The sequence below is a fragment of the Arachis ipaensis genome, chromosome B07, assembly GCF_000816755.2.
Source record: "Arachis ipaensis cultivar K30076 chromosome B07, Araip1.1, whole genome shotgun sequence".
Classification (NCBI taxonomy): Eukaryota; Viridiplantae; Streptophyta; class Magnoliopsida; order Fabales; family Fabaceae; genus Arachis; species Arachis ipaensis.
In genome coordinates, this window is record NC_029791.2 from 108,151,256 (window position 1) to 108,168,846 (window position 17,591).

At 37.4% G+C, this 17,591-nt stretch overlaps 1 protein-coding gene across 1 annotated transcript; it reads right to left on the reverse strand.

Moving 5' to 3' along the window:
- On the reverse strand, nt 14,623–17,210 carry LOC107607601. The gene is made up of 4 exons (XM_016309533.1): nt 16,788–17,210; nt 15,764–16,469; nt 15,075–15,196; nt 14,623–15,033 (listed from the first exon to the last, which is right to left on the reverse strand). Exons 1-4 carry the CDS (start codon nt 17,208–17,210, stop codon nt 14,623–14,625), a joined length of 1,662 nt encoding a protein of 553 aa, XP_016165019.1.

Consider the following 17,591-nt stretch of genomic DNA (forward strand, 5'->3'; position numbering starts at 1 on the left):
AAGAAAATCGGTAGTTACGATTCCTTTTTGCAGTGTTACAAAATGTGATTCGCAATTTTCGGCCAGTTTTTTTAATATTTTGTCCTATTTAAAATCGTTAATCATAATTTTTTGAACAATTTTTTCAGTATTTTATCGTATTTAAAATCATTACTTACTATTTCTTCTAACCCAAAACACCTCTATACCAACATATTACACTAAAATATTATAATGTCAACGTAAATCATCCTTAATGATCCAATATTAAAAAAATTAGCCGCAATTTGACAAAAAAAAAATTTCTTGACAAGGCAGTAACCGTGTGAGGTTGGATCTTCTTGTTTTTTCTTTGTTTTTGTTTCTTCATAACCAAAAAAAAGGAGAAAAGCTGGAGTGAAGGGTCAAGGGAGCACGACTACTTGTCGCTGGGAGAGACTGAGAGGTGAGACTGCTACACTTTAGATTTAAGATTTATGAGAAGAAAGAAGAGAAACTAATTACTTGAACCCTTTTTTATTAGGATGATTGAACCTTAAATACCCCTTGTATTATAAAAAATATTAAAGTGCTAGCTTGTCGGCCAAACGGTCCCACTGTGCCAAAATCTCTAGGTTCAAAGGTGTGGATTTGACGAATTTTTTTATTTTGGTAGTTCAAAATTACAGTTCAATTCATTTTTTTGACGATTTTAACTAGCCGGTTCAATCAATTTGGCTCGTTTTATCATCTCTAATAAAATCGTAGAATTTGCTTATTTATTCAATCGTCAATATTATTGTCACTAAAAATTTGATACGTACAATTTCGGTAAAAATGTTATTGACATGTATAATCACACTAATTAAAAATTATTAGTTTTAACTAACACTCTAATTCTAGGTACTAAATTTTAACTTCTAAATCTTAATCCTAACAACGACAATAAAAACAATGAAGTCCTACTCCACTAGGTGGAGTCGGCTATATGAATCAAGTAACGTTATTATGCTTTATTATGTATCATATCTACAATAGAACTGTTGATACGTAGATCTCTTTTAAGTTTTGACCACTTTATGTATGATTTTTTTTTTTTGGTATTTTTTTACTATTTGTCCCTTTTCAATCTCAATCCTTCAATAAAAGTTTGATCTAGTTCTTTAATTTCGTGTTCTTCATTTTACATTTCCTGCATCTGCATTTGCATATGCGTGCGGACTACCACCGCATCTAACATCATACTAACTTGCATATGCGTGTAGACTACCGATGCATCTAACTTCATATCTACTTTCTTGTTCTTGCATCTCATACTGCATTGTTACTGACTTTTACTTTCTCGCCTTCTTCCTCTTTCTCTCCTTGATCCGCACCGGGACATCTGGTATCAGAGCCTGATGGAGAAGTAGGAATATTTATATTATCATTAAACTATCTCTGAGGTTCATGGATCTGGGAATTTACTGTTCATGTTCTTATTTACTGTTCATGTTCTTAAATTATGTACATAAGAAAGCAATGCTTTAAATCTGGAAGTACGGGCTGTTTAATCTTATCACTCAAAGGGACTGTAGCAGTAAGACCCTGACTTTTCGGCAGTAAGGCTAATTTGACGATGTCCTTGAAAGTAATAAGATCCGAACGTAAGAACCCCCGGTGACTATGGATTTAAAGGATTTCAAAAAAAAAAAGAGTTAAAAACTCCAGATTTGATAGTTTAGTGATAATATATACATTCTTTCTGAACCAAAGGAGGACAATGATATCAGATTTTATGAAAATATGTCTAAACTCTTCCGCTCTCTTTCCAGATGTCTTTCCTTTTCTTCTCCGTCTTCCTCCTCTACCTCTCCAATCCATTCTTCCTCCAATCCTCTTACTGAGAAAGTGGCTCGGCCTGAGGAACTTTCTCCCAAACACAATATCTTTGAAGAAGAAGTTTGCTTCGAAGATATCAATCAAGCCATTGACAATTGGGAAATACCCAAAATCTCTCAAGATGAATTATATGTCCCTAAGGACAACAAGGGAAAATCAGACTATATCATCAAAACAGCCGAAAACAACATTCCTCTAGGACCAGATTCCGGTGAGAAATTCCATCTGTTAACCAAGCAATCTGTCAGAGAACATGTCCGCCGCTATAGATATCTTCACATAGGGTGTGTCCAGGTCGCCGTCAAGCCTCTCATTCGAGAAAGTCTGAATGCCTCTATCCTCATGTGCCTTAGAGACACTAGGCACAATGATTTTCAAGATTCCTTAATCGGAATAGTAGAAACAAGCCTTAGACACGGTCCGGTTTATTTCAACTGTTTCCCAAACAAAACGGTCAGTCTGTTAGATGTCAACATCCTCGACTCCCTTTTTCTTAACATCCGAATTCATGGTCTTAACATGAAGGAAGGATCCATCCCAGCCGCTTTAATCTATAGGATTCAATACAAGGTCATGAACACTTGTAATTCCAGAGTCCTTCTTAAATTCCAAGACCGTGAAACCACTTTGTTTGTTATAGACATGACAAAAGCCAACGTCACAGTCCCAAGGCTTATTAGGTGGGATGAAATTGACCTTCCTGAGTCATGGTCAATTGATCGAGCCATTCCTACCCAACCTAGACAAGTACCTCTCTTACGAGAGATAAAACAGGATGAATCAGGGAAAGTAGAGATTTTCTTTGATAGAAAAAACTCTTTTTCCTCTAGATCTGAAGCAGGAACATCTAGTGATTTTGCTTCAGCAAGAAGATCTTTTTTCGTGACTTCTCAATCTCAGTTTTCAAAAATTTCGAAACTTGTACGTTCTGAAATTAATATTTCGGGATTACAAAATAATTCAAACATTTCTCAAGCAGTTTATCAAACTGAGGGTAGGCACTCGGATGATGATATTGAAATTAAAGAACAATCTTCCATTCAATCTCCAACATATTCTTCTGTGAATGATGGTACCCATGAGTAGCACAGAATTTGTTATAAATAGAGAAGCTTTACGTAAAAACCTTTACTCTGAGGAGTATGACCTCCACAGAGAATGGTATTTACGTACTTATACAGCTACCCAAATCTCATCATTCAAAGAAAAGTACTACAATTTTCTAAATGATGTTAAAATACATATTCCTTTCTTTGAATGGTTTCATGCTTATTCCATCAAAAATGATATTGATTATCCTTTCAAAACCAAACAAACTTCGCTTTCAGCAAATGTTATTTCAACTTGGAAAGTCAAAGATGGGAACTTAGTCAGATCTGAGTTTCCTCCAAAAGGAGCTTTTATTATTTCAAATATGGAAGGGCATAACCCTGTTATGGCCTCTCCTTTTAAATCAAAGAATGTAGATGAAGCTGTCACCCCAAAAGATATTAAAAATCTTATTGAGCAATCAAATTATACCAATAGATTTTTACAATGCTTGGGTGATAACCTTTCATCTTCGGGAATTACGTTCTCTTTGAAAAATGTTTCTGAAGCCTCTACTTCTAAAAGTATTGAGAAACCCCTTTTTAAAACTTTCAAAATGAGTAGCAAGGCAAAACAAAGTCTTAAAACCTCTATTTTAAAACAGCAATCTAGTGATTCAGAAGTCATGCAAAAGATTGACCAACTTTTAAATCGTTTTACTACTATCCCTGAAACTCCTACAAACTCTAGTGAGTCTACATCTCGTATTCAAACTCGCTCTTCCAAGGCCATTAATGCCCTTGGCCATGATTCCAATGAATCTTCCTCTGATCAGAGTGATGATTCGGGCAAATCATCCCTTAAAGTCAGCCCAATTAAGACCAACTCTATAACCAAGTGGAAGGGTCTAACCAAACCTTCTGCATACGGTTATAATCGTGTCTCCGCCCCGGATTTAGCTCTCGAAGAAAGAGAACTAGGTTTTGTCAGCTTCAATGCCAATAATGTCTATGAATGGAACATAGACGGCAAAACCGAATATAATATCATGAGTATGCTTCAGCATATGACTATGGTAGGCACAGCTTACCAAGCTGCTCATGAAACCTCTGAAGAAGAAATAGCCAAGTTATTGTTTCTGGATTCAGTGGTCAACTCAAAGGATGGTGGGATAATTACCTTTCTGATAACCAAAAACACTCAATCTTTTCTGCCATAAAAGTCAATGATCAAAATGAACCCATCATTGGTGACGACGGAGAACCTATCCCTGATGCTGTCAATACCTTAATCTTTACTATAGCCAGCCACTTCATTGGTGACCCATCTCTTTGGAAAGATCGTTCTGCTGAATTACTTTCCAATCTAAGGTACAAAACTTTGTCTGACTTTTGATGGTATAAAGACACCTTTCTTACTAGGGTCTATACCAGGGAAGACAGTCAACAACCTTTCTGGAAAGAAAAATTCCTTGCAGGACTTCCCAAATCCCTGGGAGATAAAGTAAGGGACAAAATTCGCAGCTTGACTCCAGATGTAACACCCTACCATACAGAGTCTTATGCTTAAGTCATAATCCAGAGATGGCAAGGTATTACAACCTCTAAAACAAAAATCTAGTACGTATAGTAGTGTGAATAAGGATTATAACTAGGAGCCTTTGTAGAAAAAGGGGTAAACAAAAATCGCAACTCGAAAGCGCAACACTCCGATCGATAACGCAACGAGCAAAGGATAAGTTAATGCGAGATTATATATATACAAAAGAGTGTCAAAAATGGGAATATCAAAACTTAAATCCGGATGCGAAGATAACCGGTCCGAGCATAGCAATAAAAGTATATATAATAAAATAAGGAAACCCCAAAAGAAACCCAAAGGGACACAAATACAGAATCCTATTCTCCAAAAATCTCCTATAAGAGGAGTCATCACAGTTTGTATTATTTAGTGGAGATAAAAGTATCTAAACAAGATATATAAACCGAGACGGAGTCCCGAGAACAAAGGATCTTCGCTAATCCAGAAGTCTCCAGCATGCTTCAGCGAGAAATCTCACGTCCTGCATCTGAAAACCACAAAATCCGCATAGGTGAGAACCAGAGGTCCCCAGCATGGTAACAGTTCCCCATATATAACATGTAATAATAGAGGAAAGCCGAAGGCAATCCTAGAACTTCCTCCAGATAAAATCAAAGCTTATAAACAAGCTAAACCATAAAGGGCATCTGACTAAAGATCCTTCAGTCTAACTAATACTTCTCTTTCCAATTCCTTCAGACCTCCCAACCACCAGCAGGAGTATAATATAGCAAACACAGTTATATCAGACAAGAGATTTACAAATAGGAACATATAAGGCATTTAGACAATTAGCAAGTAATATGCAGTCAAATAGGCAATTTCAAACAATTCATATAGTATGCATATGATGAATGCCTGTCCCTAGTGGCTGATGATATCATATGTCGGTTATAGAGCCAACCCGACAAGTCCTGGTAGCTAACCATTGGACTGTCCCTCTGTCGCGCATCCCCAACTCGAGTTATACTCATCATAAACTTGATCATAATCATGATCCATATCCATCACCCTCACTGGTGAATATTTACGGGGGCGAGCTCATCCGGGCCTTTCACAGTGCCCAGCCACACTTACGACATAGGGTCAAAAGAGCTTCGAGTCTCAACCTGGAGCACGTGGTGGCTAGCCACTGCTTCCTCCCAGGGAAACCCTCATCTCCGATGGTGGAAGTACAAACATTCACAATTCATTCAACAGCATATATGCATTTATACTTAGCCATAATCATGGCTCCGCCGTAACACAGCAACAATCTAGCCATCCGGCTCATGGTTAAATCCATAACCAGCCAATTCATTAACAATTACGGCCCTTCGGCCCATGGCACAACAAGCACTTCCACCGCCATCTTCCGCATCTCACATAATCATCTTTGATCCTCATTGATCATTCATTTTTCCCTTGCTTCACTCGCAAGTTACCACATTCACTAGCCCTTTGCCTCATTGCTAGGCATATTATAATGATTTAAGACATAAGTGGTAAGATCGGAGGCTTAGAAATATGAAATTTGGCTTTTAAAACTCAAATATCAACTTTGGGATGAAAACAGGGCCACGCGTACGCGCACTCCATGCGCACGCGTGGATGGCCACAAAATCTCATCGACGCGCAAGCGTCATACGCGCGGACGCGCGGGTTGAAAAATAGCCAAACGATGCGCGAGCGTCAACCACGCGTACGCGTGGGTGCTCTTGCGCCCCAGGCACAAAACTGGCACAACTCTGGCACAACTCTCGGGAAAATAGCTGGGCATTTAGTGCAGCGCATCGACGCGCCCGCGCACACCACGCGCACGTGTGGATTGTGCTTTCTTGAAGAACGGCGCGTACGCGCCAAGTGCGCCGACGCGCGGAGGGTCATTCTGCTAAAAAATTTTCTAAGTTAAAAGCTGCAGAATTTACAGATTCAATCCCCAAGCTTCCGACAGACATAACTTTCTCATTTTAAATTGTTTTTCACCCGTTCTTCGAACGGCATGGACATCCCGGGTCCAATTTCATTTATAAATAGATTTGGCACAAATCAGAGATCCGTAGTCCAAGTTATGTCCCATCAAAGTATGCCCAAAAACCATGTTTTCATACAAAACCATAAAGTGCCATTTTCAAAACAATCCACTTTCAACTCTTTTCAAAATCAATCAAAATATGCCAATTTCATCCCTTTTCTTTGAAATCAATCAAAATGTACCAAAATCAACATCAAGCCATCCTCAACTCACACATTGACATTTTACGAAATTTCCCAAAATCACCATCCAACCCTTTTAACACTTCTCAATCAAATGGCTAAAGGACAAACACAATATCATGTCATACATCCTCCCTCATCCCAATTTCCAATAATACCATTTCCAATCAACCGTCATTATACATAATCAACATCATACTCACCATCAACATGGTACCACCCACCAATTCAACCTTAATCATTCATCAAGCATATATCACAACATGCATTTTCTCATATATCACAAAATCAAGGCATCAATATTCATAATCACATATATGATCACATAATATATCTCAACCATTTAACAACATCAACCATTCAATGCCTATCTTAGGGCCTCTAGCCTAAGTATTTCCTACCATATTACATATTAGATACGAGAAACCGAGACCATACTTTAGCCGATTTCCCAAGCTCAACCGGAGCACTTCCAAACCACTTGTCCACAAGCTCTCAAGGTCTCAACACCTCCAAGAACAGATTTTTATCACACAAAACCCTCTTCCAATATTTCCAAAATCACCAATCAAGCTCTAATATTCACATATACACAACCTAAGCCACAATCATCATACCCATACACAACATCTCAATACCCAAACATCATAGAACAACAAATTACACTAGGGTTGAGAATCTTACCACACCCAAGGTCCAAGGAGACAAGATTAACCTTCTCCTTCAAGAGAATTGGGTCCTATAACATCAAAAAGCCCAAAATCTCAATATTTTTGCTCATGAAACTCGAAATCAAAGCTAGACATTCGAAGAGAAAAACGTGGCTTATCTCAAGATTGATTGTATGGGTTTTGTAGAGCTCTCCGTGGTGAACGCGTGGCCGCAAACGGTGCGGCGATCTGAGCTCATCTAGATCAAAAGTTATGGTGGTTTGAAGATCAACCAAGGGAGAGAACTTGAGAGAGTGTTCTTCCCCCCTCCAAATCAATTTCAGCGTGTGTTTGTGTGTTGTGAGGAGAGAGAGTGCTGAAAACTAGGGTTTTCGTTTAGTTTAGTTGGGCCAAGGGCCCACTTTGGGTCCGGTTAGCCCGGTTTGGTCCGTTCGGTCCAATCTTGGTCTGATTTCTATAAAATTGATACCGAAATTCTCGTCTCACTCTCCTCTATCATATTTAGCCATAAAAATAACATTTTTGGCTTTCTAGAATAAATTCTCATTTATGGGTTAATTAGCCGTTAATTAACCGGGTCTTACACCAAATGGGATAATACCCTATGACGAGTTAAGTTATGGGAAACTTATTTCTTTCATCCAAAAAGTTGCTCTAAAGATTTGTCAAGATGACAAAATCCAACGGCAACTTGCTCGAGAAAAAACACAAAATTGCATCAATTTGGGAACTTTCTGTGAACAATTCGGTCTTCCTGCTTGCCATCCAAGGAAATCTAAAAGACCATCCAATAAAAAAGTTTTTAAACCCAATCCTGAAAAAAATTTTAGGAGATCTAGAAAAGGTTTTCAAAATTCTAAAAATGAGAAAAGTTTTCAAAAGAATTTTCAAAAGTATCCACAGAAAAACCCCATTATTTGCTATACATGTAAAAAACCAGGACATGTTAGCAAATATTGTAGGTTAAAACGAAAGATTAATAATCTGAACCTTGATCCTCAGATTCAGGATCAGATTAACAATCTTTTAATCAAAATTTCAGATGATGACTTTGGACGGGAATCTTCGGACGATATCAACAATATCCAAATAGATGATATTGAATCATCCTCAGATTCCGATGTTAAGCGGATTAGTGTTTTATCCAAAGATCAAGATCTCTTGTTTGATACTATAGAGGCTATTGGTGATCCTGAACAAAAGAAAAATTTTCTCTTGAAATTAAAAAGATCTTTACAAAAGGAGAAAAAACCCAAAAATTTAGTCCTTAACAATAAATATGATGTCAAACCCATTTTTAAATAATTAGAAAAACAAGTTATTTGTCCCATAACCATTCAGGATCTTTAGACTGAGGTTAACAATCTTAAAAGAGAAATCCAGGAAATCAAAAGAAATCAAGACAATCATCAACTCATTCTCTCGCAATTAATGCAAGAGGAAGAAACTGGTGATGAAGAACTTGATCCTCTTATAAACTGATGAGATATTTTGATGAGAAACGAATTTCTACCAAAACACCCAAAACTAACCGGCAAGTGTACCGGGTCGTATCAAGTAATAAAAACTCACGGAAGTGAGGTCGATCCCACAGGGATTGAAGGATTGAGCAATTTTAGTTTAGTGGTTGATTTAGTCAAGCGAATCAAGTGTTGGTTGGGTGATTTGTGATTTGCAGAATGTAAATTGCATGAAATTAAAGAGAGCGGGAAAGTAAATTGCTGAAACTTAAAGGACAAGAAATTAAATGACAGAAACTTAAAGTGCAAGAAATGTAAATTGCTAGCTAAAATGGGCTAAGATGACTTGTCATCATAAACCAAACTGAGTTTTCTAACAAACAAGAAAATGAAGCTTCTAACGACAATGAGGGAAAAGAAATCCTGAGAATAATAAATGTATTCTCTTTTATGAAACATCGTGTTCATATCCGAATTTTCATTAAAGATTTCGTTCTTGAAACCATCGCCCTCTTTGACTCAGGTGCAGATTCAAATTGTATTAAGGAAGGTCTGATCCCCATAAAATATTTTGAAAAGACTACTGAATGTCTTAGCTCGATAACGGGTGAAAGACTAAATATCAAATTCAAATTAACCGATGCTTTTGTTGAAAAGGGTAATCTTAGGATTCCCACCAATTTCATCATAGTAAAGGATATTAAAAATGATGTAGTCTTGGGGACACCTTTCATAATCATTTTGTTTCCTTACCTAGCGGATTTTTCTGGACTTACCTCTTTTGTGGGAGGACAGGTAACCTTCTTTGAGTTCTTAGACTCACCAACCCAAAAATCTTTAAACCTGATTGAATCCAAGACCAAACAAATTTGTTTTCTGAAGGAAGAAATATCTTTTAAAACTCTTGAATCTCAACTTTCTCAGCCAAATATTCAAGATAAAATTAAGAACCTTTTGAATCAAATTGAGAACTTTATCTGTTCAGATCTGCCTCATGCATTCTGGAATAGGAAAGAACACGTTGTTAATCTTCCCTATGAAAAGGATTTCAAAGAATCAAATATCCCTACAAAAGCCCGCCCCATTCAAATGAATGAGCAGCTTTCGTAGCATTGTCAAAAGGAAATTAAAGATCTTTTGGATAAAGGATTAATCCGTCCTAGCAAAAGTCCTTGGTCTTGCTCATCTTTTTATGTAAATAAGCAAGCTGAGATAGAGCGAGGAATTCCCAGACTTGTCATCAATTACAAACCTCTAAATCAAGCTTTGCAGTGGATTCGTTATCCTATCCCAAACAAAAAAGATTTACTCAATAGATTAAACTCAGGAAATATCTTTTCAAAGTTTGATATGAAATCTGGGTTTTGGCAAATCCAGATTAAAGATTCTGACAGATACAAAACTGCATTTACAGTCCCATTTGGTCAATATGAATGGAATGTAATGTCGTTTGGTCTGAAAATGCCCCATCTGAGTTTCAAAAAATCATGAATAATATTTTTAACCCATACTCAAACTTCGCAATCATTTACATAGATGATGTCTTAATCTTCTCCCAAACTTTAGGAGAACATTTCAAACATGTTAAAACATTTATGTACATCATTTAGAAAGATGGACTTGCTGTTTCAAAATAAAAAATTGTCCTTTTCCAAACAAAAATTTGTTTTCTTGGTCATATGATTTCCCAAGGAACAATAACCTCTATCGAACGATCAATACTGTTTGCAGAAAAATTCCCAGACTATATCCTTGACAAACCTCAACTACAGAGGTTCCTAGGATGCCTTAATTATGTCTCCGACTTCATCCCAAATCTTAACAATCTCATTAAGCCTCTTTATGATAGGCTTAAGAAAAATCCTCCGCCATGGACGGATAAACATTCTGACATCATCAGATTTCTCAAAACCAAAGTTCGCAATCTCCTTTGCCTCTACCTACCTGTTCCTCATGCATTCAAAATTGTTGAAACAGATGCATCTGACTTAGGATATGGTGGTATCTTGAAACAAAAACTGCATGGTAGAGAATGTATCATTGCATTTACATCAAAGCATTGGAATAATACTCAACAGAGCTATTCCACCATCAAAAAGGAAATTTTAGCCATCGTTTTGTGTATCACAAAATTTCAGTCTGATTTACTCAATCAAAAATTTTTAGTCCGAGTTGACTACAAATCGGCCAAAGATGTTTTACAAAATGATGTTAAAAACCTCGCATCAAAACAAATTTTTGCCAGATGACAAGCCATTTTAAGTGTCTTTGATTTTGATATTGAGCATATCAAGGGCAACTCAAATTCTCTCCCTGACTTTCTCACACGTGAATATCTGCAGGGAGACAAGCACGGACACGACAATTCCTAGAAAGGCAACTTTAGCCTCTGCTAAAGGCAGAGGCATTCACCTAGCTCTAGCTGGGCCAATCAGAAAATCAGGGTCTAGCACCCCAACTGGGTCTTCTACCCAACAACCTACCCAACAATCCTCCAAAGGCTCAGCCCAACAATCAATTGAACCAGCAATCACTCAATCCAAACAAACTAAGACAGACTACGCCTTCCTAATCGAAACCATCCTGGCTCTACAGGACCAAGGTCTCACACGTCTCAACAAAAAATCTTGGGCCGATATTTGCAGTGAGTCAGATGAAGAAATCGACATAACTCAACTGATATCCCAAATGGCCAGCCAAAAAACAATAATACAAAACCCAAAGAAAAAGCTATTACCCAATCACCACAAATATCCTTAAGCACCATCAAAAAACAAAAAGCTCAAACCAATTACATGTCCATAAAAAAGACCTCAAACATTATCCATATGGAGCCTGAATTCTGGGATAGCTCACCAAACAAAGTCATCCCGAAGATTTTTCCCACTGGATTCCACTTCAGGCCTTTGGCACCCAACAAAACCCGCCAATTATACGAATTCATCCTAATAGATACTGACTCAGTGTCTATTAAGCATTACAAAGGCAAAACCAATCATGAATTTATAACCCATTCAACCATCCAAATCCTCAGAATCTTGTCCCCAAAGCAATTTGGGAACAATTTAAATAAAATTCAAAAATTTTCTCAAAATTATGACCCAATAGGTTTTAATTATTGGAACTACATGGAAGCCTAGACTAAAGTATTTTGGTTTCAAAATACTCAGTACAGACATTCATGGTTAATCTATTTCAAAAGAAATATCAATTATATTTTTTCGAATTGGTTCTACCAATGGTGGGACTTCTTTAGGCCAATCCCAGAGATTCTACCCTCACCAACAAATGAAGGGTATAAACTTTTTCAATCAAAATTTAACAGTCAGAAAACATGTGTTCCTATAATGTTAAAATTTTTCTCAACTTTTTCACTGGCATGGGTATTTTCCTAGCAATACAAATATGCTAAATCAGGCCACCCCAAATCACTTCCAATCCTACAAAGGCATGGTTATGTAAAATGGTGGTCTCCTTTTGATTCAACAATGGCCTATCCAGAAAAGGTCAGAGAATGGTTCAAAACCAATCCAGACAGTCAGAAGATTTCAGACCCAGAAACGGCTTCATTTCTCAATCAGAAAGCCCAAATCGCTGCAGCCCTAGCAGGAGCTCAATCAAAAGAAACCCTAGCAAAACATCTTCAGCAAATCATGCAGATGATTGAAGAAGATAAAAAACACAAAGAAAATCCCACTTCGTCAACAGAATCCTCTAGTGGTTATAATCAAAATGAAGATGACTGCTTTGGAATTGGCCTCGGGGAGGATTAGTCTTCAATCTCTAAATATATGTAATCACAAAAATCAAAACCTATACTGTAGAAATAGTACCGGTTATCTTCACCTGTACTGTAGAAATAGTAGAATCTTTGGCTATAAAAGGAGGCCTCGTTCTCATTGTGAGGCACCCTTCAGTTTTACATAACATAGAGAGAAGTTAGAGAGAGAAGCTCTGAGAGTTCCCTTGTAAGCTCTCCAGCTCTTCTTCTTCTCTCTTCTTTCTTTTTCAATCTCAATCCTTCAATAAAAGTTTTATATAGTTCTTCAATTTTGTGTTCTTCATTTTACATTTCCTGCATCTGCATTTGCATATGCGTGCAGACTACCGCCGCATCTAACTTCATATCTACTTCCTTGTTCTTGCATATCATACTGCATTGTTACTGACTTTTACTTTCTCGCCTTCTTCCCTTTTCCCTCCTTGTCCGCTTCGGGACATCTTGTATATATATATATATATTCAAACTATTTTAGATGAGATTCTATCATTTTAATAATATATAAAAAAAATTTTAAATTAATCTTCTTCTCTTCTCAAATAAGGTTTAATTACTTAGCAGGTCCCTATAGTTTTACCGAATTTTTAATTAGGTCCCTATACTTTTTTTTCTTTTCAATTGGGTCCCTATACGTGAAATTTTTTTTCAATTAAGTCCCTGTTAACGTTTAACGTTCAAAAAAACATTAGTGAGTTGTGAAATGACTTATTTACCCCTTTCTTCTCCCTATAAACACTCTGTGTCTGAGTTATGTGAGATTTCTCTTCTTCTCCATTTTCCATTTTCAGTTTTCATCTTTCCCAAATTTATGGCTCAAAGTCAAGGAACCTCATTCATTCTCTCTTCGGAAAGTTGTGTTTCCAGGAGCTCCAAGCCGAAGGAAAGAGGACACCTGTGTTTCTGTGGAGAAGCAGTAACCGTCCGCCATTCCTCAGCCGTTTTTGACCATGGTAGAAGGTATGTTACTTGTGGGAAGATACCAAAATGTAACTTTTTTGAGTGGATTGATGATTTTGAGTGGATTGAGGTTGATGACGGTGCAATGAATGGGTGGCCAAAGGAAAAGGAAAGGCGGGTTCACTATTTTTGTGGTGACACACTAAGTCTTCAAATTTCAGGAACAACAAAGAATCCTAATAGAAGATTTATTTCTTGCCCTAACAGAAGATGCAAATTTTTTGAGTGGGTTGATAAAGTTGGTGCAAGAAGTAATGTATCTGCTGCTGCTGTTGGAGTTGTTGGAACACAAAATTCTGCTAAGTTGGAGGGTCAAATGTGGAAATTGGATGCACAAGAAAGAAAGATAGAGAGACTAAATGCGGAGATGGAGAGATTAATTGTTGAAGCCAGAGAAATAGATGCTTGTGTGGGTAGATTATGTGATGAGTTCAATATTCTCCAAGAACAAGTTGGGAGATTGAATGACAATATGAAAATTCAATGTAAAATGCAATATATGCTATTTATGTTTTTGCTAGTCTTAATAATTGGAATGTGGTTTGCAAGAGTTTAGAGTTATCTGTGCTATGAAATTCTAATGTAAGAGATTCTATGGCTTCAATCCAATGAAAGCTAATTATGTTTAGTTTGAATGAATTTTTCATTTTGATGTATTTTGTTTGTGTATAACAATTAAATGATAGTTGGGAGGATACTTTATGAATGTAAATATTTAAAGTTCCACAATTGAGAACAATTTGCAGAAAAAAGTGGCCAGATAATATGCCACGTATATTTTCAACTAATAAGTGTTCCTGTAAACCATACTTACACAAAATATCACAACATAAGTGGTCATATAATATGCCACATATATTTTCAACTAATAAGTGTTCCTGTAAACCATACTTACACAGAATATCACAACATAAGTGGTCATATAATATGCCACATACCTAATCCAAAATAAAGGTTCAAGAAGTGCAACAATTAAAAGTGGTCCAACCTAATTCCAAAATTTCAAAATAGTGGTCCTATCCACATAATAAACAGTGCCCACATTGATAAAAAAGATATACTATTTAATAGCAACCCTAAAAAGCCTAACTATAAATTTAAGCATACTTCAATCATCATTTATGTCTATATGTAGACTAGGTGCCCCTTTTTCCTTCCTCACTCCTAACTTTAGCCGCCCACTTCTCCTCACACCAAACACCTTTGTCTTTAGTAAAGGCTGAGACGATGCTCTAGGTTTTTGCTGAGAATTTTCACTTGCCATAGCTAGGAGAGGCTGGGAGGTTGGCCCTTCAAGAGGTAAGGCTTGTTGTGAGGTGGCTGTGGTTGGAGCCACTGCACCGGTGGCTGTGGTTGGAGTCTGAGACACTGAAGTTGCAAGTATGGGAGGTGGTTGAGTAGAGGCAACAACAAGAGGTGTGGTGGGTAGCTGTTGTGAAGATGCAGGTGTGGTGGGTAGTGGTTGTGAAGATGCAGCTCTACCCCTTCCTCTACCCCTTCCCTGCCCATTTTTCTGCCCCTGCCTACCCCTATTTGCCTTATTCTCTTAGATCTACGAACATTCACACCGGATCTATTGTCGGCAGCAGGATCAGTGTAAACAGTTTCCGCATTATCAGCAGCAGGCACAGTGTCAACACCAACCGAATCTTCTCCATTAGTGGCAGCAGCAACATCAGGCTCTGAAATCAGGTAAAACACAACCAGTTGCAATCCACATTGATTTATTTATAGCACAGCATAATCAATTTATAATTTATTTATAACACAGCATAATCAATTTATTTATAACATAGCATAATCAATTTATAATCCTCTTATAATCTATTTATAAGGCAGCATAATCTGTTTGCAATCCACATTGATAAAACATCAATTTATACCACAGCATAATCTATTTTCACACACCATACGTTATACTATCACAACCTAATCCACTAAACACATCAAACACCCTATAATTTTAAAAAGAAAACAGTAAAACATCAGTTTGTATATTCAAATTTGCTTGATACCTGAGACTATTGGATTGGGACAATGCCTTCTATTATGTCCATATTGTCCGCAATTGCTACATGTAATAGATGTACCCATCCTCCTAAGCTTTGTCTAAGAACGGTTCTCATCAGGTTCTTTGATCCTCACCATCCGTGGTCTTCTTGGCTTCACTCTAAAGATGGGAGGTATGATGGTATCACACTCAACTTTCGGCCACATATTTTCTCCGTTGATTGGAGAAACTAACTTACCATAAGTTGCAAGATAGGCTGCTGGGCTATAGAAGTTGCTGCAATAATCTTTTGGATTGTCCCTTTTCTCGAATATGGCACAACAAGCATGCGAGCAGGGCATTCCACATAACCCCCAAAATCTGCAGCTACACGTTCCAGCCAACAAGTCAACCACAAACCTCTCTACAATCATCCAGTTCTTATGAGAAATTTCGTATGTCAGTCCTCTAGCCCATCTCGCTTGCCACTCCATAGCTCGCATAGCAATGACATTAAGCTTCTTTTTGGGTTTAGGCATGATTGTACCCTTATATTTTTCGGCCTTCTTCTTTTTTTTTTTAGCAAACCGAGACATCCAATAACATTGAATCCACTCGAATATAGTAAGTATAGGCTTGTCTCTTGCCTCCAAGATCCTACCATTGAAAGCTTCAGAAATGTTATTCATCAACATGTCGCTCTTAGCAAGAAACGTGAAGTGGCTCTTGCACCAGAGCTTTGGATCCAATGATGCTAACTTTTCATAGCATTGATGGTTGATGTGCATCAACTGAGTCATCCTCCTCTCCCATTCCTCCACATATGTAGCTTTAGCTATTGATAAAATTAGGTCCCTCAAAATAGTCCCACCACCATATGCTCTCTTGCAATTGGCATACAGATGTCTCAAGTATAGTCTATGCTCTAAAGCTAGCATCATCTCTTGAAAAACTTGCATCAAACCCTACAACGTATGATAAATAATTCAGAGTAAATAGCTACAACATATGATGTATAATTCAGAAATAATTCATATGTAAAGAGCTGCAACAGCAACAACAATAAAGATTAAGTGTGAATCTTATAACCAAAACAGCAGCAGCAACAGAAATAAGAGTTTAAAAGTTTTAAGTGTGAATTTTATAACCAAAACAGCAACAGAAATAATAGTTTAAATATTTAAGTGTGAATTTTATAACCAAAACAGCAACAACAAGTTAAGAGTTTAAATAGCAAATGCTAACCTTTTGTTGGTCGGACATGAATACCCACTTTCTTCTACTGACATGTCCAATATCATCCAATAACAGGTTAATAAACTATCCCAACTGTCTCTAGTCTCAGCCTCTACAGTAGCAACAGCAATTGGAAAATAATTATCATTTGGATCTCTTCCAACAGCCACCAAGAGTTGTTGACCATGATCACCCTTCAAGTGGCAGCCATCTACTCCTATGATAGGCCTGCAACTAGCCAAGAAGCCTTGCTTAACAGAATCTAGACACATGTACATCCTCATAAACCTTGGCTCGTGTGTAATTGAAGCCCTGTCAACCAAAATCTGAGTAGTAGACCCAGGATTTGTCCTCATAATCTCTGCATAGTAATCTCTCAGCTTGCCATATTGCAGAATAGCCCTACCATGTACTTCTTCCCTCGCCTTTCTCCTTGCCCAATAAGCCTTTGTGACTGAAATATTAGCCATGTATTTATCCTGAATGGTCTAAATTACTGTTGCAATCTTCATCTCCTCTCCCCTACTAATATTGGAAACAATCTTCTGAGACACCCAACTACTTGATGCAAGCCTACCGCTGTAATTTCGTCCACAAGTGTGCTTTCCATTAATGGTCTTCAGTCGAAAGCAATCAGAACCACTAACTTTGGATGCAAATGCCATCCACCTATACTTCCCTTTCTTTCCTCTACAGCCCATCCACTCTACATATAACCTTATCATTCTTGATATACCTAATGTCCATTCCATTCAACAAAGCATGCTCTCTAATAGCATCCTTAAACTGACCTAGTGACTTGAACTCCAACCCCACCTTAAACACATATTCCCTACTCATCTCAGCCTCAT